The sequence below is a fragment of the Corapipo altera genome, unplaced genomic scaffold (assembly GCF_003945725.1).
Source record: "Corapipo altera isolate COAL_440 unplaced genomic scaffold, ASM394572v1 48b, whole genome shotgun sequence".
In the NCBI taxonomy this organism is placed as follows: Eukaryota; Metazoa; Chordata; class Aves; order Passeriformes; family Pipridae; genus Corapipo; species Corapipo altera.
This window is the reverse complement of record NW_020884884.1, coordinates 15,014,282-15,040,193: the sequence shown is the minus strand read 5'-3', so window position 1 is coordinate 15,040,193 and position 25,912 is coordinate 15,014,282. Positions and strand designations below refer to the sequence as shown.

The window sequence follows — 25,912 nt, the reverse complement described above, 5'->3', positions numbered from 1 at the left end:
GGATCTGGGGGTCCTGGTGGACCACAAGCTGTCCCTGAGCCAGCAGTGTGCCCTTATGGACAAGAAGGCCAATGGTATCATGGAAAACATTAGGAAAAGCATTGCAAACAGGTTGAGAGAGGTGATCCTGGACCTCTTTTCAGCTCTAGTGAAACCCCATCTGGGGTACTGTATCCAGTTCTGAGCTCCTCAGTACAACAAAGACTCAAAGCTCCTGGAGTGGGTCCAGTGAAGGGAGACAAAGATGATTAGGCGACTGCTAATCAGAATGATTGGAAGACCCTGCTTGAGTAGTGAGGTTGGACCAATTGACGCCACCAGTGGTTCCTTCCAACCTTAACCAATCTAGGACTCTCTAATGCTTTACAACATGTTATAGCCTTAACAAAAAACATTCATCCACTGAAATGGCAGCATCTTTGTCAAGTGTTTTGAGCTCTGTTGTCAAGGCCTGCTTATACATTCAGTATAGACATGCACATCCAAGAACAGAAATGGATGTCCTTCAACCTAGGCATCAGATGATGTCTGTTAGATAAAACAGGTTGCATTGGAATGATTGCATTGACTCTTTAAAGAAATAAAATTCATTGGTAAGTAGTACTGAAGGCAGCAATTTCGGCTTTATCTCAGACTGAGGGCTTCCTGGTGATACTTCTTAGCAGACTGTTTTGAATTCTGAGCCTGACCTCCAAGGTCCCTTAAGCCTCTTTTCGATCTGTTGGTAGGAAACCTCAAGACAACATAGAAAGGACAGTCCTCTTTCTTAGTCTGGGGAAAGGAGTTTTACTGAATGTAATGAGGCTGTGTAAGTACTGTATTAAAAAAAAATTGACTTGGAGACAGTCTGAGCAGTTGTGTTTCTGTTCTACTTAGGAGTCATAGAATGTCACTGCTAATGAATACTCTTTTTCTCAAACTGATCTGAGTTAATAAGAGCATCTTTTGTAGGACAAAACCCCATTGTTTTTTGTAACCACAAATCCATTTGCTACAGCAGTTACTAAGCATCTTGAATAACATGACCAAGGAACTAGGCATTGCTTTGGAGATAAGGGCTGGCTCAGGCTCCACATGTTGGAAAACAATGCTGTAGTCATCTAACTTCCTAGCTGAAATTCAGCAGTCTCACTGCTGTGGGGAAGTGCTGCTCAGCTGTCCTGTATGATATAGGGCTTATGAGTTACTCTCAGAGGACAGTTATTTACCCTGCAGAACTGTGGCTCTGAGGGATGGTTGTTACAAATCCCATAGCTTTCCCATTTTTCTGGTTTTGGAGACCAAACTAATTACAGACCCTCAGAGAATAAAGTGAGGGAGGCTTACACCATCCCACTCTTTGTGCCTTCTTTTGAGCAAAGGACGATGTAGTCCTAATAGCCACTCTTACTAGGTTGGTAGTTGATACTACTCTTTGAGTAACGTGTATCTTTACAATCTGATCTACACTAGCTATAACTTCTCAAAGGCGTGCTATTAGTAGGTTTGCTACTTGAAAGTGTTATTACTACTTGCTAGGCAGTGGGATTCTGCACTGTCCAGGGCCCTAAGTAGCTTGCAGTTTCATTGCATGTGCTAAGAGCTACCCAGTCTGCTGCCTTATTTATTACTGGGTAGCACTGTGGAAGAGTGAAGGCCGGTTTGTTAGTGAAGAAGTGATTCCTACTGCTAATGGTGGCTAAATAACCATGGGGTTTTTGATAGGGAGAGAAGGGAATTGTTACTGGAAGTTGGCAAGGCCTTGTGCAGTGAGAAGCTGAGGTCATAGGAATCTAACAATATGCGTAAGGAACTGGGATTGGCAGTGAGGGAATCTGTGAGCTCAAAGGACTCATCTTGTTTAACAGGAAGGAGAAATAGTTTTGCCATTAAGGGAAGCTGTGTGGTTATGGGACATTTGTCAGAGATGTTCAATAGTACAGGCAAAGAAAGTGGATGGGGAAAGTAATGTGACTCTGGGAAACAGATGTGATGACGTGGGACACAGGCTGAAGAAGGGGAAGAGGGGCAGTGCTCAGGGTTTCTGGGAACAGAGGGAGAAAGTCAGCTGGGTTTAGGTTCTACTTAATATACCTGGTGTGAATTGACAGTTGTAAGAAATTGAGAAAGGTTTGAATGTACTGCTGCTCTGTGTGTTAATGAAGTTGAGCTGCAACTCATGTTTTTGAGCAGGGCTTTATCCTATTCCTTCATTTTTACTGAGCTGTCTATGATATTTCTCTTGCCATGTAAAAAAAGTGATATAATCCCTGTAGTCTTTATTTGTTAGGTGTTTGTTAAGCTGACAAGACGATGAATGCGAAGTGTATAGAAAATCAGGTGCTTACTTGGAAGCTAGTAACTTTCACAAACTGTATTTTGAGAACTTGGAGTACAGATGAATTTGTCTTCAGGTTTTTTACCAGTAGTTTCTAAGTCTAATTTATTAATTCTTACATAATTCTGTCTTTTCTATCTTTTTCCAAAACAGGATGATACCCCTTTCGTCTCAGACACTGATGATGAATCTTCATCATGGCCAAACACAGGAATATGTGATTAAACCCAAATATTATCCAGTAAAAAAAGTGATTTCAGGAGAACAGTCCACCGAGGGCTCATTACCACTGAGACTGGGCCAGGATCAACCTGCGTCATCTTTTCGATGTGAGTACAGCTACAGAAAGCATACTCCCTTCTTTCCTCCCAAAAAACCCTCACCCCAATTTTTAAGATCTTGAAATTTTCTGCAAGACAGAGAAAGGTTAAAATAATTATACATGAGAATTCTTAGATTAGCAAATGCTCCAACATTCTGCATTTTGTGGAGAAGCAAAACAGATTTCCTGAATTCACAGCTGGAATTTCATCCTGCTATTTCTAGTTGATAGTTTTTCCTTCAGATAAAAGGTGCTTTGTGAACACTTTGCTAGAATAGGCATAACTATGAGTGTATTCACTGTCAGTATGATGGATACCCTTTTTGGAAAGCTGGAGTCCAGGATTGTGGTCTCATTGGTGACTATTTTTCTCTATATTTAATTTATTATGTGTTTATGAACTTCTGCACAGTATGGAGGCTGCATGAGAGTTTCTGCTTCATATTTATTAAAAAAGGATTGTGTAGGTGCCCAGCTTGTGGCCTTGGCTCATGCCCCATTGTGTGGGGAGCTTGAGGACAATTTTTGGCTTAGAAGATGACGAACTTGATGAATTATGGGTTAGGTATTACAGAGTGTCTGCTGGCTTGATTTGAAGAAAAGTTCCTGCAGTTAAATAGCGGACTGATTAACATTGAGACCTTAAGGTACTTGCAGTCTCCTGACAGATTTCCTCTGCTGTAGCACAGAGAATTATGGTCTGCTGAGGTTTTAGGGAAGAGCCTTTACTTCTGAATCTTTAAAAAGAATTTCTTTGTGTATCTTTACATTTCTGTATTGCACATCTTTATGCTCTGTCCATTTATACTGAAATACAACTCCCTGCTTCCTTTTTCTCAATTGTAAGTTTATAGATGGTAAATAAGAATATTGGCTCTAATGAGAAGAACAGTGGGCAGCTGGAGGTCTTCCAATTAACATTTTCAGACTGGTGAAGTATGCTTCTTGAAAAGCACTACCTCCCTTTCTCAGAAGCATCAGAAAGATATTTAGTCACACTGTCAATGTGAACTAGTAGTCCCTTTTGCAATTAAGACGATATTGCTTTTCTTCCAATTAGCAGCAATTTTCCTTAAAAAAATATTAGTGGCCACTAGGATTGAATTGTGTTCCTCACTTCTGACTCTTGCTACTCAGAGTTTACAGATTCCCGGTTGTATAGTGCTCCAGTATTTGAAGTGACTGTTCCTGGTTGGATTCTGGCCAAAAAATTCTTCCCTTTTGCCCCCATTTTTCAGGCTGTTTGATTTAGTCTACCTTAGATACACTCAGTGTTAATTGCAAGTGCCAGGCTACCACTAATTAATAGGTTCTGTGAGGGTTTTTTTTTCCCCTGTAGTAGCATAAGAAGATAACTCCATCCAGCTGTTCGACAGAAGAGCCAGTGCTTCCACCTTTTTCTAGCTTACTTGAGCCCCACTGTTAATTACAGTATTCTGAGGGACATGACTAGGAGAAGAAAAACCAGGAGCTAAAGAAAAAGAGTATTTTTTGTCAAATTCTAAGAAACCCCTCACTGAGCAATGCTTTAGTAAAACATTCTACCCTTATTGAAAAGCTTATGACTCCTAAACCAGCCAGAGGACAGGTAGTTAAAACAGATCTTATGGCCTGATAAAATCAGCCATGACTTAAGTGTTGACTTAGAGGTAAAATGCAGGGCTAGGTGTAAGGCTATTTAGATAGTGTTGAAATTTCTGATACTAGGCTCTTCAGCAGCCTAAAAAGGTCATATTACCTGTTTTGCCTCCACTTCTACATCTGTGAGGTGCAAGTCAGTGATGCCAACTTCTGATCAAGCAGTTTAGATATCTAGTAGTCCAGAGGGCACTTTGAACTGTGTTATTAGGGTTTAAGATTGTGTATTCCTAGCCTGATCAGGAGACCTAGAACTTGGCCAGCTATATCTGTTTAGGGTGGCTTCTGGTTTCTGGAGTGCTGGAATGAATTCTAAGAATAGAAGATTATTTGTTTTGCTAAGAAGTGAATGTTAACTTCAACTGTCAGTATTTTAATGTTAGGGATGTTTGAATTAATTCAGTGAGGTAAGATTAGGATGTGAAACTTCATGTCAGGTGTTCTGTGATAACCACCAATATGCAGTTCCTAGTCCTGTCTTGAACAGAGAGATGAGCTCTGTGAATTAGTTCATACTTATGTCACAGTTGACATTGTCTAGTTAATTTATGAGTGGCTGGTGATCTCATGGTGTTTTGTCACTGCTCATAAATGTATAATCTTGTTCAATGGCAGAGCTTCTTATTTCATTGAGCAATGGAATTGGTAATGACAATGTGGAAACACTTGAAAAGGAAGAGGGGGGAAATGTAATAATTGTACTAAAAAAGCAAAAGCCGAAAAGTTTGTACTGAATGCTTCACAATTTTTTTTATGCTATTATTAAATAATTTTTTTTAGAGAAGAGAAAAAATAGTAACCAGGTAATATTTGGTGCTATTGCCCAAGAGTTCATAGTTATCAACTAACATGGAGTTCAAAGCAAGTCATTCTATTATTTTTTTCCTGAACATTTCTATGCATTTTACTTTAAAGTGTTAAAACTGTGACAGAGATTGGCATCTGTCAAAGATGTATACCATAGAATAAATTTTTTTTTCTAAGTGTAGCTGCAATTGGTATTTGTGATTTTTCTGGACTTCTTTAGGTTATTTCAACCCAGTGTCATGAAATAGATAGTCTTAAAACTGGAAAAAATGTCAGTCTTGAGTTACCTTTACCAACAGGTCTGTCCTGGCAGAGGCAAATGAGATGTGGGGTACTAGTAGACTGGGAGGAAAACTGCCAAGCCTGAGTAGGTGCTTCTGAGCATCTCCTCATTCATAGAAAGTCAGTCATGTTTGAATGCTCCACAGTAGTGTTGTAAGATCAGCTTTTGGGTAAAAAATGTTGAATATTAGTTACTTGAAACATTTCTCAATAAAAATTAACTTAAGGTTCCTCCCATAATGTTTACTCTGATGTATTTATGAGCAGTTTCCTTCTCTGATAATGTTCAGAACATGCAGTATAGTAGTCTTATTAAAAACAGCAAATATTCTGTTCTTTTTTGGCTTTTAAGCTGAATTTTACTGTAAAGTTATATATCACATCTACAGAGCTTGAAAATTCAGTAAGCCATTTGGGTTACAATAATAGGATTTAAAGTTACCCTGGGATGTGAAATCAAGTTACCTGCCAGTAGCCATTTCTACTATCAAGCATTTTGAACTTTTGTCCTGTGGAATACAAGCCATCTCTAAAGACTAGCTAGCGTAAGGAGTCATAAAGCTCACATAAAAATTTTAATTTCTTACTGCTAAATTTGAAATTCTGATTCATTGTCCCTAATAGGTGAGGCTGTTAAAATTGTTCATAGTGATTTTTAAGAAGTTTTGTTTTGTAAAAACAAAACAAACAAAAGACTCACCTTGGAAATAATGTTAAAAATCTTAAACATTGTTTTGAGTTCACTGACTCATTCAAATTTTCAGAAGGGTCATAGTTTTATGCCATAATTAATTTTATCTCCTTATGCCTTGTATTGTAATGCAGTTTAATTTATATGACCGTATATTGCGTTTTTCAAAGGGCTCATACTACATTTAGTATAGGAGAGAAAAATCATGACTCATAAGTATGGTGGTGTATAATTTTAAAGTGATTGTTTTTAGACCTGAAAGGCTATTCTGCTTGCATACTTCTAAATAATCTGTTAAAGATATTACACTCTAAAGCATTGATCCGATTCTATTAATCGTTACGCTGTTATATTTAAGTTACTGCAAATTAATCATCAAATATCTTTGTGTTGAATTAGCAAATACTTAAGGATAAGGCTTTGGAAGTTCAGAGCCTTCTCAAACAAATAAAAATTGCTCATGTTGAATAGGCTGACAGCTGCAGAGAAACTATAAACATGGTTTTGTGCCAGACTGAATATATAGTGATAAAAATAAGCTTGTAGTGGAATTGATATGATCAGCAAATAAAAACTGATCCATCCATCCATCGTGTGTATCTCAACATTTGTAATGTAAATATCAAAAATACCTTAATATGTAGGTGAGGCCAGCCAAATACAAGTCTTATAAGCCAATATATGTCTTATATAAGCTCACCATGAACTGAGTAATTCTCAAGAGATACATTACTTGCTTAAAAGTGCATACTATCACACTGGACCTGTAATCTGCCTAAATATTTAGAACCTCAGAGCTAAAAATTCTGTAACAGTAGCAATGGCAGCAGCACAGAAATTTCAACTGTAAAATTCTATTTGCAACCTAGTAGCCTATAAAACAGGAGGAAGATGTTTTTAGTAATTCAGGTATGTTTACCTCAGACATTTCCTACTATTCTCTTAATGGCGCTATTAAATAGTAATCACTAGTTAACTGAGCATGGATCCTTTAAATATCAGTGCTTATCTCCCTAGCTTTATAAAGGCAATGCTGAAGAAAATTACTTAAAGGATTCTGTGCTGTTTCTATTGTCCTAAAATGTATATGAAAATAAACAAATTCTGAACTTAACATACTCTTTCTGGAATTCCTTTCAACATAGCTTTTGTGAGAATCATTTATTACAGTGGTAAGAGGCTAGGAAGTTCTCATTTTTACTCTATCCACTTCTGGTGCTAAATGATTCTTCAGAAAATGCACTGAAATACAGGCTTCATTTTCCAGCCAGAGATGGTTGAGGGCTAGTTTTTAGTGGCATTGTGCATTTTTCCCATCAAGCTGAAAAAAGTAAAATTTCTGCTTCTGAAATTAGTTGCCTACGTACATAGGACAACTTTGTACACCAGGCTACAGTTCCCCATCAGTACAATGATGATACCACCACTTCTCTGTCTTAGAGGCATGTCGAGAAAATATATTAATTAGTGCCTGAGGTGACCACAGAATACACTAAAAGCAGAAGAAAAACTCAAGAGTAGCTATAAAATGCTTTCCCAAACTGGAATGTTATTATGTGAAGTAAATAAAGCATGTGTTTATATAACAAAGTTATACCAAGGAAGAAGGGAGGATAAGAAGGTAAATGAGACTAATCTCTCTGTTCGGGAAGACAATATGACAAGTATGTGAATTTTGCAATTGAAGTTGTGTGTTAAGTTTATAAAATTAAATACTCTGGCAGACTTTTTTCCCTTCTTTTAAGTAGGTGGAGTTTTTTTGTTCTTCACCAAAATTTCTTATAAAATGCATTAAGAAGACTTGCCTCCATTTTAGGTAGTCAGTGAAAATATGTCTTGAATTTAAGTAGTACAAGTTAGATAGGCTTGCAGCACCCTACTGTGACTTAGTTGTGTGGTCCAACTATAGGTTGGACTAGTATGCCTGTATGGATATTGGACTTCTAGGATCTGTATGTGATTCTGTGGGCAGCACTTGAATTCCTGTGTAAAGATGAAGCTGAAACAGTATGAAAGTCATGTAACTCTTCTGACTGTGGATACGTTATATTGCCTCATATTTTACAACATAATTTTACATGTGTTTATTTACATGAAACAAAATTAATGTGGAAGAAAATGTCCCAGCACTTACAGTTGTGATGTGCAGAATACCCAGTTAGGAGTTTGGCATAACAGTGGCTTTCCTACTACTGGAAGCATAATGAACTGATAACTTAGAGAAACTCTTCTTTAAGCTCATTCATAATTTACACAAGCTGGTTTCAACGATGACTTTATAGGTTGACTTGAGCAAAAACAGGTGTCACTTTGAAATTCCAATTTAAGCTATTTTTGTGGAATTGCACCATTCTGACTTCATTAAGTGACACTTGCTTCATGATGATAGTGTTTCCCCAGCAGGAAGTATGGGTAAACAGCTGTAAAAGACATACATGTTTTTCTGTTTAAAAAAGTGCACACAGAGATACAACATTTGTTCCATAAATGCATCTGTATGATTTGACATTCTGCCCGAGTTCAGAGTTGACTTCAGAGGAAAGTCTCCCTCTGGTCTTCACTGGGTCAGATATTCTTTCCACCCTCCTTTTGATATTTGTTTGCGGAACCACTCTGCATAAACAGCAAAATAATTATCTCACTGGCACGTCTTAACCAGAGCACTGCATCATGATCCTTGTAACTTCTGCTTATCAATGGATTTATGGATGTTAGGGTTAAACAGTGGTAACTTTCCTAACAAAGTTTTGGAAAATTTGGAGGTAAGGGAGGGTGTTAAAGCTTTACCCTGAACAAGATATAGCCCAGCAGAATAAGGTGGGTAAAAAGTTAGAAGGCTAACAAGAAGAAATAACTGAAAAATCACAACATAGTATATTTGGAGGGAATGCAGAGTGAAATTCACTTCAGTCACTCATGGCAACTGACATTCATGTCTTGCTACTAAAACTGTACATAAAAAAATACAAGGAAATAGGGTTAGAAATAGTAGGTGCAGAAATGTCCAGGACTCTTTTGTTTTGTGTTCTCAAATGCAAAACATTTGCACATGTGTTCAAAACCTTTCCTCCTATTCAAGAGTCAGGATGGAATTTTCAGGGACATTCTAAAAAGTTTAAGGAAAAAATTTGATGCTGTCAGTATCAGGGTCAAACAGCACTGTGGTTTTATTGAGAACAAAATCCAAACAAGTTCAGTGAAGCACCCTTTTCCTCTCTCCCATTTAAGAGCATTACCCATCCTGCTATGGAATGGCATGGCAATTCATAACAGCTATTTAAAGTTTACTTTTGATTCCAGCAGGACTTGGAAACAATAGACTCAATTCAAGATGTAAATTAAGTGGCTTAACTAGATTCACACTAATGCAGCTAACTCTATCAAATCAAGCAGCACATTTACTTAGCTTTTGCTTCAAAAATAGAGTGACAGATTCTGAAAAAATAACTTTAACAAATGAATGTCATTTATTTAGCATTTATAAAAGACTATGGAGTTCTTTGAAGGCTTTGGAATCAGAATAGCTCTGTATAAATACAAACTGTTTCATTCAATATACTGTAACTGTAAGCATTTTAGCAATACCCTTTCTAAACTGTCTTCATGATTGTTTGTGTATCCATGAAGGGCTCACAATTGAGGAGGCCAGTAAATCAGCATCCCCCAAAAAGTACTGTATTTTTCTCTGGCCCTGAGCTCACCAACTGAATGTTTGTGTGACAGGCAAAGGCTGCTGGTGCTTTTATAGAAACTATTTTAAATGCTGCATTCACCCAAAAATGAATTATCATCTCTATGCTTTAAAACATGGAGACAGAGACTGATATACAGCACCATGAGGAAAAATATTGGAAAACCAGATTGGTGATCTGACAAACAGAATTAAAATCAGTTCAAAGTGTGCTGTAGCTGGGGAAAAACACAGACTGAGATAAATGTATCTCAACTGCTGCAATGAAAGAGAATTGGCTCCAAACCCAAAAATTTCTCAAGAAGAAAAAAAAAAGAGGAAACTTTCCAGAAAATTCTATAAGGGAAAACCTCTATGACATGTTTGAAAAGTGTTAATTTAGGGTGGATATAGAGACTGATTGAACCCGCACAAACAAGAAAGTCCCTTAACAAGCGTAACTCCAGAGTTGCTGTGATAAAAGTCTTTGATACCAAGAACCGATTCTGATTGTTGCAAGTAGCTGAGTCTGTTTTTCTTCACAGGAAATGTAAAAGTACTCTTCTCCATCAGTGCAGTTGCCTATGCCACAGGGAATGAACAAATATTGACAAAAAAAGTACTGCAAGAAGAAGGTCCTTTACTACCCAGTGAATCTGAGGTTTTAAAATCAGTGACATCCCTATTTCTGTTGTCATTTTTTCCCTCTTCAGAAAATTAAAGGAAAAAAAGATCTTGGTTTCATGCAGCACTGAGAGAGAAGAATTTTAATGGTGATTCAGCATGCAGAGGTGGCTATGTTCATTTATAACTTAATTCCATGACGTCCTGTCCTTTATCACTGTTTACAGTTTGTTGACTTCCTTAGTGCTTTTCGGTTGTTTCCTTTCAGGAAATGGAATGTTAAGTGGATATACTTAGAAAGGTAATATTACTTTAATTTTTATTCACTATTCTTCCTAGAAATGGTAAACATTGATTGTTGCATTTTAGACTCTTTTTGTCATTTAAGGGAGTTGCTTGTGTTGGGAGGGGGAAACTGTCTCAAGAATTTATTTTCTCAAGAAATAATGCTCTTCCAACTTAAGACTTGTAATACTATCGTGTACTATTTGTATTACTGTTGTGAAAGAAGCCTAAATAATTACCTTAGGCAAAATGCATAATTTTAGATGAGTGAGATCAAGTGGGAATGACTCTCATTCCCAGTGTATAAAGGCCAAATTCAGACCTTCTTGAAAGAGTCCCTTTGATAAAGCGGACAGTGGCATTGTATTTAGCTGGTAATAATAAAGCTCCTGTATGGCTGTAAGTTTGTTTGTAAAGATGCTCGCTACCTTCAGTAGCTTCCAGCAGAAAGTTGCTTATAGTGGCCTGTGAAGTCACTGCTGCTTCATTACAGCTGAGATGAGGATTGCATAGAATGACTTTCTGCCTTAGGTGTATGTCTGTGTTTAAATGTGGCTTTTTGGCTTTTATTTCCATATCCTTCAAGTGAAAGCCTTCTGGGTCCAAATATGCTTAGGTACCTAAGAAGCTGAATAACCTGAATGGAAGCTAAAAAGGCTTGTACTCCTGAATGCTATGCTGATTTCCTTACAGCTGGAGTTGTATGCAACCTGAGGCATGGATGTGAACTCTCAAGCATGAGACTCTTGAAGAGCTTGAAGTTCTGTTTCATGATAAGTGCTTCACTCTGAAAAAGATGAGTTATTTGGGTTCTAATATTTTGCAATTCATACCTGAAGCTGCAGCTGAAGCACTTGACTGCCTGCCTATCCTTAGAGGGGCAGTCAACTGAACTCTCCTGGAGAATTAAACTCCCTAAGCAGTGCTATAACATAGTCATACTGGTCTCTGGAACCGAGATCTTCAAAGAAATATGTCTGAGCCCTAAATAAATTTGAACTAAGCAGTCTTAGGTCCTCAGCGTTTTCTGTTTAATGGGTTATGCACATTCTGCTCAGTGTGCTGGTTAGGCTGCTTGCTCCATGCAATTAACTTTTCTTGCCCCTTGGAAAAGAGTTCTAGGACTGATTAGTTGTATAACTTGAGGCTTAAAATTAGCTCCTTAGCATCATATCCATTCGTGGATACCTTTAAATCAAATAAATACAAAACAGATTAAAAGAATTATCATCCAGTAAGTTCAGTTGAATCGAGTTGAGGCCATTCCATCAGACATCAAACCGCTTTGTGGTGACAAATTTATTTGGGTTGGTACCTGTTTCTGGATAATTTTTAACTATGTGAAGGGAAATGATAGTTATGTTTCTCATTACCAACTACTGATTAGAGTTCTTAACAATCCTTTAAACATGGAACATGACTGTAGTTTAAGATAGGATGTTCATTGCCTGAGAATTGCATATAAAGAATCTTTGTAGTGGTAAAAAGGGCAAGGAAGACAAAAGGTGATTCATAAAACTTGCTGACAGAGATCCCAGATTTCAAATCAATGCTTATTTATGTTATGCATTTGCACAGGACAAAAATGATGGTAATTTTTGTGAATTCTTCTGACTTGCTCTTAGAAAGGCTGTGTCAGTGAGAGAATTTATCAGCAAAGGATTTCTGCTGGCATGTAAACAGAATTATGAATGTCTTTCTGAACAATCCTGGCACTTGTGCCTGCATGTACTCTTTTGCTACTTTTAAGTGACAACCATCCATATAAAACACAGGAGACCTGTGTTGTAGACAGGAGAGTTTGTCAAAATTAATGAAGGAAACCTACTTGAATGAAGCAAGTGTTGCTGTAATAAATGACTTCAAACAGTACACACTTTATATTTATCTCTGTCTTAAGCTGAGATTAAGAGAATGGAAGAATGGGTTACTTGCCTCTCCTAGAATATCCCATAGATTTTGCTGTAGTTTAGTATGTTTTGAAGGGTGGTGGGGATGGTGATAAGGAAGACAGCAGAATTCTCTCTGTTCTATTCTGTGGCAGAGAGCAAGGAAGAGATTGTACCCTGTGATAATCAGAAAGGAAAAGACTTTTCCGGATATCCTCTTTTCAGTTATCTTCTTCCATACCCTTGAAGCATCAAATTTTCTGGATGATTTATTTTTCTGTCTCAAGCATGCTGAAGAAGCAAGAAGGGATAAAAAGGAGGGCAAAGAAACAAGAGCACAAAGAGAAGCAGGAAGTCTGAGAGCTCAGTTCTAATTGGAGGGAGAAGACTGTGGTAGGAGCATCTAAACAAGACAGATGGAGAAAATGATGCAAAGATGTAGTGACGTGGCTAATCAGAAATAGGTATATAGAGAAGTGTAACAGTGGCAATAAGAATGGCAACAAAAAAATCTGTGCATGCCCCTGTTCAGTTACTGTCATAATAAGTAGCTGAATTGTGTTTTAGTCTTTTGGAAACCCTTTTGGTTTGCATGGAGACAGTAGAACTGAGTATTTGAAAAGTGACCAAATGTCAAAGGTTAAGCTGTATTAGCTGATAAAATACATGTGAGATTATACAAATGCAACAAAAATATGAGTTACAGAAGTAACAAAAATTAGAAGGAATGCTAAATTAATTACATTTCAATAATGTGTTGCTACAGGTGTCTAGATATGTTAAATCAAATACAGCTTGTACTGTCATCTTCCTCAAAATGTTTGACTGGATGAGTGTGCAGAAGTACACTTCACTTTATGCAGAACTGTGGGGTGTACTTTTGAGCATTAGAGAAGGTGTTGGATCTTGGACAAAATAAAGTTGAATCATCTTATTTTTAATTTTGTTGGCATGTCTAGTTTCTCCCAATTGTTATGAAAAGAGAACTCAGTGTGAGCTGTACAAGGGTAAGGTAACAAAGTTTCTGGAAAGAGCGAAGATACTTACCTTCAGGAAGAGTGGCTTATTATATATTGAAGCCAAAAATCAAATTACTTAGCTGTGCCCTGTCTTTTTGAATCCATGTAGTTTTCAGATGTGTTTTTGCTTGTGACTTAGAGAAAGAATAAGACTCACATTCTACCTGATTTTTAGATGGGTGAGGTTTGAATGCAGAAGGTTTTACTCCTATGCTCAGAGCAGAGTAAAGGCTGAGTTCAGTCCTGCTAAGGTCATGCAAGGAATGTTCCATACTTGCTTTACTGGGATGATACCTGCATCAGCAAATCAGAAGGTTATTCAGGAGATCTGTACCCCTTTGGCCAAGCCTGCAGATTGGTTCTGAGTATGAGGTATGAGTAGTGCACTGCTGGAGAGAAAAGTAAGTTATACTAATAGAAGCATTTTATGTAAAACTGTATTACGTAATTCTGCTGCTCTCCCCAACACTGATCAGACTTCAGCTACAGTATAGTGTGGTTTTGAACAGTGTATTTAAAGAAAGATGAGGACCAAGTGAGTGGTATCAAAAGCAAAACAAAAAGGATGGAGATGACTATCACAGAATATGCTGAGTTGGAAGGGACCATCCTCAAGAGTCGCACCATGTGCCTGTGAGTATGATCTAAATGCTTCTTAAACGTTGTCAGGCTTGGTACTGTGACCACTTTCCTGGGGAGCCTGTTCCGATGTCCATCCACCCTCTAGGTGAAAAATCTCTCATATCTAACCTAAACCTCCCCTGACACAACTTCAGACCATTCCCTCAGGTCCTGTCACTGACCACTGGTCACCACAGAGAAGAGATCAGTACCTGCCCCTCCTCTTCTCCTTACAAGGAAGTTGTTGACTGCAGTGAGGTCTCCCCTCAGTCTCCTCTTCTCCAGGCTGAACAGACTAAGTGACCTCAGGCGCTCCTCATACGGCTTCCCCTCAAGGCCCTTCACCATCTTTGTTGCCCTCCTTTGCACGCTGATACCTTAATATCTTTCTTATATTGTGTTGGGAAAGATATGACCTGTTACACTGGAAAAAGTTTAAATGGTTTTGGTCTGGTGAAATTAGACTGAGGGAGAATATGAGAGATGATAGCAGTCTTCAAGTATGTTAGAAACTGATCCACAGAGGAATATTGTCAGAGTTTGCTGTAAAAAAAAAAGCAGGTCTTCAGGGAAGATCTGCCTCTGGTCTGTATGTCAATCTAGTGTGTCTATCTCTCTTTTTTGTTTTCTTTTTCCTGTTTGTTTGGTTTTTTCCTTCTTCTTTAGCTTCTAGCATTAGAAATCTTCAGATGATGGTATTCTTGAGATATATGATAGCTAAGTTCAACTTGTTTTCATCTTTGGGAACTAGGTTTTTATTTTTTTTTTTCTTTCAAATTGATGACTAAGTGGTGTCAAGACAGAACTTCCTCATATATTGTCACAAGCGGAAAAAGGTAATTTGACAAAAACTCTGAGAGCTTAACTGTTTTACTTACATGGTTGATTTTTATACAATGTCATCTTTCATTTTGGCTGAACAAGCATATGTAGTAAGGACTAAGCCAGGTGGACTGGTGAAATAACTGGGAGACACCTGTTTTAGGAAATGAGTAATTTCCTTCTGCTTCTTTCCTTTTTCTTTTTTTTTTTCTGTCAGCATTTAACTAAGAAAAAAGAGGGTGTTGGTCATCGGAGAATTTAAAATGTTGAATCTATTAACGACTTAAAAGCTAATTGGCTTTGATTTGAGAAGATTTAATTTCAAAGCTCTCCTCATGCATCATGGTAATAGTTTGAAAACATGAGATAGCCTGAGATAATCTACACTCATTGGGAAGAGAATGTAATTTTAAGATAGAATCTTCAGGTCCGATGACATTGTGTAGATAAACATATGAAAATATACTGCATTCAGTGCAGAAGTAGTGAAAAGAGAGTAGTGTATATCACTCCTGGAGGTACTAATGGAAAGCCTACAATTCTAGTAGTTCTGTTTCCACAGGAGATTTGCCTCAGGATAAGGATTTGCCTTATATTTGTCATAAGTGAAGGTATTAAAATAAACCCTCAAACCGCAACAGCAACCAAAACCCCAAAAAACCTCACCAAATACCCATAACCCCTCTTAAAGTAGCTTCAGAAATTTTTACTCAAGGATTATGGGAGATATATGTGTAAGCTACACTGTGTACTTGGCTGGTAGAAGTCACTGCTTTTGATTTTTTTTTAAATTTTATTGTGAATCATTTTGATTACATCACTATGGAGCACAAAACTATCATGCACACATTAACATCAATATTTTTTGAGATGTTAAAATATTTTATTCTCTTTGCCCCACTTGACCTATGTAGTCATCTTTTTAACTGAATACCAGTTCTGCTTTCACTAGTGTTGCTAGCCCATTGTCTTCCCACAAAACACAGGCATGCCACAAATCATCTGAGCTCCACTACAGCTATTGAATGCTGTCAGAATATTGGATCTGTGAGGGCAGCATAAACCCAAGAAAAAAAAGTGTTTATGGAAATTCTTCTAGAAGGAAACCAAGTCTGAGTTGCATTACACAGGGACCCAGGAGGTTGAGGAGGAATTCTTCTCCTTATGCAACTCTGTCCAGGCACGGCTGTGTGAGCCATTGTGACCACCTGGACATAAAACCTGCCACCTGCCTTGTCTTAACTTATTCACCTTTTCTGCTAATGCAGAAAAAAACACGTCAGTTTATCATAATGGACAGTGGGGGCAGAAGGGACTCTATGAAGAAATACTTTTGCTTGTATTTTCCATTTCTCCTGCAGTTGTTGTTAAATCATAAATTTATCACAGCAGGAGCTTGCTGTGTTCATGATATTATATCATAGTGACTTAAGGAGATGGAAAGAAAATCGCATATATATTGGTGCCAACTTTTGAGTAAAATCTCATCACTTTAGCCAGACATCTTTCTTTTTTTAATCTGACTCAAGAATTTTACAGATTTTGGAAATTATGGGTACATTCTTCCAGTGATCTCTTTTGACAAATATACCATGGAGTTCTTAAGTTTAAGTGAGCCTGGACTATGAGGCAGGATGATGGCACTGTTGACTGAGTATCCTCGTTGTGTGTTTGCTGCCTAGCTCAGGGATGAAGCTTTATCCAGTATTAATAATCTTGATTATCCTGTCTTTATTAAAACAGCAGTCTGAGTTTATCTCCAGTTCTACCATTTTTTTTGGTAGCTTTGCCATTTATTTGATTTGTATCTTCTACTTTTGTAGTCTTTCATTAGGCTCATTTATTTATCTGCTCTCATTTTTGTATTTCTTCAGTCTGGACTTATACTTAAGAGCATAGTGAGGTGTTTCATTTCCACATGTTTAAAATTGGTCTTGAAGTTATGATAAATTTCTGTCTCTCTCTCTTTATATATATATATATATGTATATATATAAAAATTATCCCAGGTGTGTTGCTGTAGCACCATCATTTTTTTTCCAGAAATGAATTTGAGATAATCTAAGTTGCACATTTTGTCATGTCTGTGTCACAATGGCGCCATCAGTAAAGGTTCAAGAGTTTAAAGAGGAAAATAATCTGTATGCTTCCCTAAAATTACAGTGTCCTTTAATATGAGCTATGAGGTCAAGGCTATAGCAGTTATGGTCTTTTTCTAGCACGAAATTGTGGGGTTTAACATTAATACTGCAAAATCGGCTAAGAGATATTGAAATATATAATTTCTCATTTAGAATTAAATTTTCCGCTTTGGAGAAGAAGGAGAAAAAAAACCCAAATACAGAAGGGAAGAAAGGGAAAGGTTCAAGGAAGTCCAAGAGTCTAAACTTGCAGTTTCTGCTAAAAGCTTCCTTTCAGGAAAAGGGTTTGTGGTCTGTTTTCAGTTTGAATTTGGGTGTATTAAACTCACTGTTAAGGTCCCTAAACTTCAGAATTTGTGAGGATAGTACTGTCTACTTAGGTGCAGCTGCAGAGAAGAATGATAATAACATCACCACCTCGTACACTGGTCAGTTTTCACTTCAGAGGCCATCATTGGCTTTGTATCCTTCCTAAATGTCTCCAGAAGAATTGAAGTTAAAAGATGTGGCCTGCTAGCCAAGGAGAAGAAAATAAGTGTCATTAGAGTTTTCATAAATCTAAGGAAGATCGAGAAAATCTTCCCACATCTAAAGAATGTGAAGCTGTCTTATTTCTATCTCTTTGCAACTACCAAAACCAAAATATCTGAGAATTAAATGTGTTTTATAGCAAAATAAGTAGCATACCTCATGTGATGGGTGAAAAACTGGCTGACAGGTTGGGCCCGAAGGGTTGTAGTAAATGAGATTATGTCAAACTGGTAATAGGATTTCTATAGAGCTCCATTCTAGGGCCAGTGCTCTTCAATGCAGTTTTGGGTGCCACAATATAAGAAGCCTATAAAAGTATGAAAGAGCATCCAAAGGAGGGCGACAAAGATGGTGAAAGCCTTGAGGGGAAGCTGTGTGAGTAGTGGCTGAGGTCACTTGGTCTGTTCAGCCTGGAGGAGTCTGAGGGGACGACTCATTGCAGTCAACAACTTGCTTGTGAGGGGAAGAGGAGGGGCAGATAAAGATTTCTTCTCTGTGATAACCAGTGACAGGACCTGAGGGAATGGCCTGAAGCTGTGTCAGGGGAGGTTTAGGTTGGATATTAGAAAGAAATTTTTCACCCAGAGGGTGGATGGGCACCGAAACAGGCTCCCCAGGAAAGTGGTCACAGTACCAAGCTTGACAGAGTTCAGAAAGTGTTTGGACAATCCTCTCAGGCACATGGTGTGATTCTTGGCGTCATCTTTCGCAGGGCCAAGAGTTGGAATCTGTCTTCGTTTGGGTCCCTTCCAACTCAGGATATTCTGTGAAAAGCATTGCTAAATAATGATTGAATATTTGTAGGGTCTAGGGCTTGCACTATGTTTTCTTAAGAGTTCTTCCCTGAAAAGCTGCATTTAAGTGTTCTTTCGTGGTTATTCTTTAGCTCTTTAGATACTGATCAGTGTTTTTGAAACTACAGTTCAACTGCTGTTATTCCCAAACTCAGATACTAATATTTCCTCATCCAAAAGGATTGAAAGGCAAACTTTACAATTTCCATTGAGTGTCATACTAAGGCATCTCTTCCATTAAAATACTTTTGCTACAGGTTTTTCTGGTAAAATCTAAACTGTGATAATTTTTGTTGTTGTTGTTGTTAGGAACATTATACCCAAGATTTGCTGCAGCTCTGTGCTCAACACCATAGTACGGAATACTGTGGAGGAGAATTAAGTCATTGTTTAGTTTCATCTGTACTGACTTACTGACTATTTAAAAAACATAACTGTGGACTGGACACCAGGTGCATGAGTAGTCTTTGCACCGTAGATCCAGTCACATGCGAAAGAACCAGCTGGGTTCGTGAACAGTACAATTTATTGAATGCAACATTTGCAGATGGTTCTTTTGAGTTGCTAGTGATAAACATGTTAACCTCAGAGTAGCTATATATAGCACGAACAATACCATTGCAATCACAGACTTAATATCCTGTGTCAACACTCAGTGTAGCTGAGGATGCAAGGCTTACCAAAAGATGTCCCTTCTGGGGAGGGTGGGGATAACTAACCTGTTGATCTGTACCTGCATTTTCATGTTGAATTGTCATGCCCTAGTTAAATAGAAAATTGGGATACTTTTTATACCTTATTAACCACTGTTGTGCAAAGTGCTGTGGGTGGGACTGTGGTCAAACTTTCCATTCTTTGTGGTTTGTACAAAACATTTCTGGGTGTCAGGTAGAAGAATGAAACCACGTGGCCTCAACGTTCCTCCCCAATGCCATGGCAACACAAACCATGTGACCTCCGTCGAGTTTCAGTATTTGCTCATATATTGAGCTCTGCATTTTCTTCACTTCCAGCACTGACAAAGCCAAATTATTTTGTTTTTAACTAAACTGGAAAACTTGTCTAGGTCCCCCAATACTGGATTCTACAGTGTAGGCAGGACTGACTTCTGTGACTCAACTAACCATGTTTTTTTAATTAGATCACATCCTAAAGGAAAAATATTGCTAAAACATCTGAAAATATAAAATATAAAATGGACTCTTTTCTTGGAAAATATATATATAAAACTTTGCAAATAAAGTATAAAGATGGTGATATTGCTTGTGACACTGTGCTTAACAAAAGTGAAGCTTAGAAGTTCTATCCTCAGCAGTTCACAAGTCACTTATATCTGTTTATTGGTAAAGATATATTAATTTTTGTAAGAAATGCTTGGCATGCAAGAAACCAAGGTATCTTCTAAATCCACTAAAATCACAATATAGACCTTTAATTGAAATATTTTATTCCTGTGTCTGTCTAGGCTCTGCTTTCTCTAACCATTGTTAAGGCAGAATAAGGTAGGAGCATATGTACTACAGCTGCTGTTCAAATAGAGGAATGCCTTTACTGTAGACAAAACATTTGGCACAATTGCTTTAATTTCTTTGTTTATGAAGAGCCAGAAATAAGAAGGCTTTATATTCTTTTGAAGTGGGAAGATTTTCTTAATTTTCTTGAGATTCTCAAAAAATGTTTGTCCAGAGGGTATTTCATAAACTAGGTTAGGCAACTATCCAGCAACTTTTTTATTTTTATGACATGAGGAAGGAGATACTTCTCTTTCTCTGCATCATTTCTTGACATTGTTAGGTTTGATAGCATCTTTTCCACAAAGATGCTGTGATGTATTTACAAGAACTTGTTGAATTTATTAGGAAGTGTGCAGAGGAAAAACCGTTTTCTTTTTAAATAATTGCAAATGGAATCTGTGCTTTTCCCTAATTTTTCTAATGAGCAGTTTTAATATTTTTTTTGTCTTCAGCTGTTAGATGTAGAATCAAATACATCTGGTTTTAAATATAATTCTGTAACAAGAAATTCTTCTAATTAGCTTAATTTAAAAGTTAGTGTTTGTGCAGTCTTTATTACATTCAAGTTTTTAAAATGACTGTGAGGAAGTATATGAAAAATGGCTAGATGCTCTTTTTTATGTTTGATCTCAGTATTTTAGAGCACTGATACTTCCTCACCCTGTTCTCTGAGCTATTTATTACTTAAACGAAGGCTGATAGCAAAGCTCAGTCTATAGTATGTAAATCCTTGTGGAAAAATAGTGCCAAAAAACTGAAGAAAAAATGGGTCCAGGCAGCTGCGTCACAAGGTTTGACCACTTCGGGCTGGGGTGCCAGGAGATTTGAGACAGATGTTTTCAGACATGCCGCATGCCTAAAACATTTCCAGGGGTCGAGCTACAAATAGTGACTTAATAAGTGCAGAAACAGGAAAAGTATGTAGGAGTACACAAGAGTTTATTCACCTCTAGGTGCACAGCCAGCCTCTTTACATTACATCTGCCTGTCAGGGTTGGCTATTTAAGCTGTCATGCCCTTGGTATTGCTCTTTGTCTGCCTGTGAATAAAGTGCAGCATTGTGATTACTAATCCCACTCCAGTGACTTGACTTTAAATGTGGTTTTGGAGCGGATCCCGGAGTTCTGTTTGCTAAGCTTCCTACTCCTGTTTCAGAGACACCACTGGAGATCTATGAGAGAGAGCACTGCAGACTGCCCTCCTCCTGTAGACCTGTCGCCTTTTCCCCCCCCCCCGCGCCTTTTTTTTTTCCCAAAAACTTTTTGAAGGAAATCAATGGATACCAAAGTGATCTGTTTACTTTTTCTTTTTTCTTTGCCTCCGCTGACAGTGGGAAATCACACTGGTCGCATCAAGGTGGTCTTTACACCCAGCATCTGTAAAGTTACTTGCACCAAAGGCAACTGTCAGAACAACTGTGAGAAGGGAAATACAACCACCCTCATCAGTGAAAACGGCCATGCTGCTGACACTCTGACAGCCACTAACTTCCGAGTAGGTAAGTACTCTGAAACTGTATTTGTCCTTAGCTGTCCTTTCTTGACTAAAAGAGGGAGGAGATGTTTTGTTATTAATACCAGTTGTGCCTCTGTTACTCTTTGTTTGGAGGGCTGTGCTGAGTAGGAACCATTGTATGTTAGGCAAGCTTTCTGGTATCCTTCAGAAATGTTCCCAAAAGTTCCTTTTGTCTCAGAAGAAAAAAAACTCCCATATTTTTCATCTGAACTTTCAGCTGCAGGGCTGCAACATGCTAAACTGGAACTTTTGGTAAAATTCATCCCTCCGTATTAGTGAATAGAGAAAATGACAGATTCCACAAAAAGTTGTTTCCTCTTTTTTATTTGTTGAATAGGTATCAAATGCACATAAAATCTAGCTAATGTAGTGAATTTGACTTCAAAAATTTGTTCAGCAATTCCTTAAAACTACAATCCTTTTTAAATATGCATCAACTTAAAAGTTTCTCTTTCTGCTGAAAGTAAATCAGATTTCATAAATCAGATTTCATATTTGGCATTTTAAAAAACTGAAATAATGTTAAGGCTAATTAAAGTTACTGAAGTCAGTAATTTCTTTGTTACTCTTTATTCTTTCTGCTTGCTCAAGAAAAGTCTCAACAGTATGCCAGACTAAACCCTGTAACTGCTTGACTGTGTTGAAACAAATCCTGAAAGCTATCTAGGGTAATGATTAGCATATTTTAACTGTATGCTACATAGGAATTTGTGTGCAAGTATTAGTCTTGTAAGCTAAGGGAAATACAGATATATGGATACATACCTAAACACTGCTAAATTTGTTTTACATTATGATATCCTTGGAAGGTATTTTGTAGTTATCCTGAAAATATGAACATTGTAATTTTAGTCTCTGTCTAGTATAAACATAATGTGCAGGCAGTACTGAGGCTGGCCAATATTGCCCTTTTTAAAGTGCACTAAATTTTATGCTCTAAGGGTGGTGGTGGGGAAGCCGTTCCAAATTATTATTCTTTTCATTCAGACAGATGATACAAGGAGCAGTTTCCTCTTTTAACACTCCTACTAGACTGTCAGAGTGTGTGTGAAACCCTTGAAGTTACCAATGCATTCCTTGATAATCTGCATGTTTGTGAAAGGGTGCATGTTTTGGACTAATAGTAAAATCAATGTTTTTGATTTGCTGCAGTACAGCAAATTTTTGGGTTTGTTTATGGTTGTTTGGAGGCATTAAAAAAGAAAGGATTTTGTAACAGAATGTAAATCAAATACTTTAAATTTGTGTTTACTGCCAATACAGAATTTTTACCTGTTTTGGCAAGAACAACAGGTAAGTAAGTTTTTTGTTTAATTTTCTGACTACTGTGAAAGGATAGGGTTATTCTTCCCCCTTTTCATTTGACCTAATTTTTCTGTTGAAATTATGAAATGCTGAGAAGAGGCAGTCATGTAATTTGTCTGCTATGTAAATCTGTGCTGTAACATGACCTTCTCTCAAATACTTGAAAACTTGGAGAGTGGAAATGGACCTGTGAAGACGTGTTCCACACCTTCCTGCCTGGCCTCAGGCCATGCAGCTCGTGATGCACTGTGTACAATGGGCTGCTAGAAATATTCAACAAAAGCAGTCTATAATAGTATTCAGTGAAAAGATAAGGGAATGTTATGTTTAAAAATGTATAAAAACAAGTTGCTACACACGGATAAGGATTTTTAATCTGCCTGCAGCCATCTATCTTCCCTATTATCTTTAAAAGACAAAAAGGGTCCACCACAGTTCTAAGTGTTGCCATTTTGACAGAAGAATAAGAAAGATGTCTGAACTGAGACTTCAAGAGTCTCCAGTTAGAAATGCTGTGTAATGTCATAATAGCTGGAGAAGAGAGATCCTACACCTGTAGATTGAGTTCTTTCACTGTCCACAGATTTTCAGGAGTTTTTGAGTCAAGGATTATATATATACACTACCGGAATAATTTTTTATATCTACTCTCTAACTAGTGCTTCTCATTAGCTTAGGCTTGTCCTGATGGAGGTGTTTCCCAATACATGAAGCAGAAGTAATTTGGGTCTTTGCAGATGCTGAACTTTGGTTATATATTTAACATCTGTCTTATATTTTACTTGTGCTTTTTGCTTTTAAGTCTCTGTTCTGAACTTCTTTATTTACTGTTTATCCAAAGTGCATGGAAACTCTTATTTGGATCATTTGACATTTAAAAGTGCAACCATGAAACAGAATGTCATGTCAGAAAATGCATATTTAAAGCAATGGACAGCACTTTTCCAGTATGCTTTTTAAAAAGTATTGTTCTTCCTAAAACCAGAAAAGATAGTCACATGCCCTATTTGGAAAACTAACTGCTATTACTAATAATAGATACCTACTGTGAGTGGGGAAATTAAGAAAGTGCTTTAGATTTTTTAGTTTTAAAGGCATTTCTGTAGCAGGAATAGCATTCTAGTACACAAGATTGAATTTAGCTTCTCTGATGACAGATTAAGTCAGACATCACTTTGCTTTGTTCTTAATGATCTATTATTTCTATTAATGAACCAGAGTACATTTTTTTGATTAAAATAAACTTTGTGCTGAACTTTGTAAACACTTCCTTTTATTTTCAGAGAAAAATAAGTAAGTCATCATACCTGTACTGAAGCCCCTCAAGCTTTTGCATGGGCTATTTCAGATTTTCAAAATGTACTGAGTTTGTCATTTCAGCTGAAGCTTGGTACCAGTGAGCCCAGGCAAGGAACAAATCCTGTTTCCTGAAAATTTTATAAGATACGGATAAGCCATTAAGAACAAAAAAAAACCAACAAGGGGCAGATTGGGGTAAATGCTGCTTTTCAGGTAGCTGAGATTTTTGGCTCTTGTCAAGGATATCTCCTAGCATTGCAGTTGAAGGTGATGAAAGCTTGGTATTTAAAGGAAGGATCTCCTTGGTTGCCAGGCTGCTTCAGTGAAACTTTGGAGTTTTTTGCCATTTCATTTTGTGAATGGGATATGTTGCACAGTTAAACTAACCAACCTCCAATATTTGATTGGCTTAGAGAAGAAAGCATTTAATCTGAGTGAAAACTTTTGCTGAATAGATGATTCTCATTATTCTATCTGGATTGATGCATGTGCAGTTTGTATGGTATTTCAGTCCTGATATATCTGCAGAGGCTTGTAAAACGGGGTTGATGTGTGTGCATAGGAAAGGCTGCAAATAGAATAACACATGCAATTTCTGTCTCTTCTGCTGTTGAAGTTACTCAGTGATGTGTCCTGTTTCTCCTCAAAATTATTCCACATTCCAGTTTTGAAATGAATTTTCTTTCTATAAGGAGTGGGAGGACAGTGACTAATTTTTTACTGTAAAATGAAGCAGTAAGGGATTAGTAAATGCCCAAAGTAATGTTTTCATGCTCTTCTGTATTTTTCACTATTGTGTATGTGTATTTAGTTAGAGATTTACATTTTATTTTTTCCATAGGATCCCTGCCTCATTCATTGAACAGGAATGACAGTAAAGGAAGCCATTTAATACTTAGGTTTATATTCACTGTTCATTTGCAACCCTGCATCTCTTTTAAACCGGTTCATTCAAACTATTAAAAATGAGAAGTTAAAGCTGCATGTTATTCAGTGAAAGTGCATATCTTTCTGTAGGAGTTTTGTGTCTGAGCACTTGACAGTATGTGTGTCAAACAAGGAAACAGAATCATAGAATTACAGAATGGTTTGAGTTGCAAGGGACCTTAGGGATCATCTAATTCCAAACCCCCTGCCATGGTCAGGGACACCTTCCACTAGACTAGGTTACTCAAAGACCCATCCAACCTGGCCCTGAACACTGCCAGCCATGGGACATCCACAGCTCTGGGCGGCCTGTTCCGCATCTCACCACCGTCACTGTAAAGACTTTCTTTCTAATATCAAATCTAAACCAACCCTCTGTCAGTTTAGAGCCATTCCCCCTGTCCTATCACTACATGCCCTTGTAAAAAGACCCTCTTCAACTCTCTTGTAGGCCCCTTTAAGATGCTGGAAGGCTGCTATAAGGTCTCCCCAGAGCCTTCTCCCTCTCCAAGTGAACATGGTGTCCTAAGTTAAAATGTATCTGGTCCTTCATATTTAATCATAAATTTTGAAACTTTCAGCACAGAACACAGTGATCTGCATATTCTGTTGCAATAATGCTCAAATTATGTTGCTTCTTGAATTTTGGCACTTTTCCTATTTTAATTTTCTATCAAAATTTTTTCCTGTTTTACTGTGTTGGCTCTGTATAAATGTTTTTAGATAATCGAGGCTGTTCAGAAGTTTCCAGTTATGTATAGACAAAAACTTCCAAGAAGCAGCAGAAGCATTTTGCTCAAATTTTATTTGGACTTCTGTTGAAAGTAATGAAAGAAAATTTTAAAAATTTTTAAAAGAAAATATTTTAAAATAACAGGTTATTCAAAGGAAATTTAGTA

General features: G+C 37.4%; 1 protein-coding gene across 9 annotated transcripts in view; it reads left to right on the top strand.

Annotated features, from left to right (window-relative positions):
• Nucleotides 1-25,912, top strand: part of LTBP1 (latent transforming growth factor beta binding protein 1) — a 192,850-nt gene that overhangs the window by 45,776 nt on the left and 121,162 nt on the right. For 8 of the 9 annotated variants that reach the window (XM_027641572.1, XM_027641576.1, XM_027641575.1 and 5 more), the window contains 2 exons: nucleotides 2,471-2,646; nucleotides 21,298-21,465. In XM_027641572.1, the coding sequence (XP_027497373.1) occupies nucleotides 2,471-2,646; nucleotides 21,298-21,465 (344 nt within the window). Of the gene's footprint in view, nucleotides 1-2,470; nucleotides 2,647-21,173; nucleotides 21,466-25,912 lie in introns of those variants that run through there. The other variant, XM_027641580.1, reaches the window with a different exon arrangement.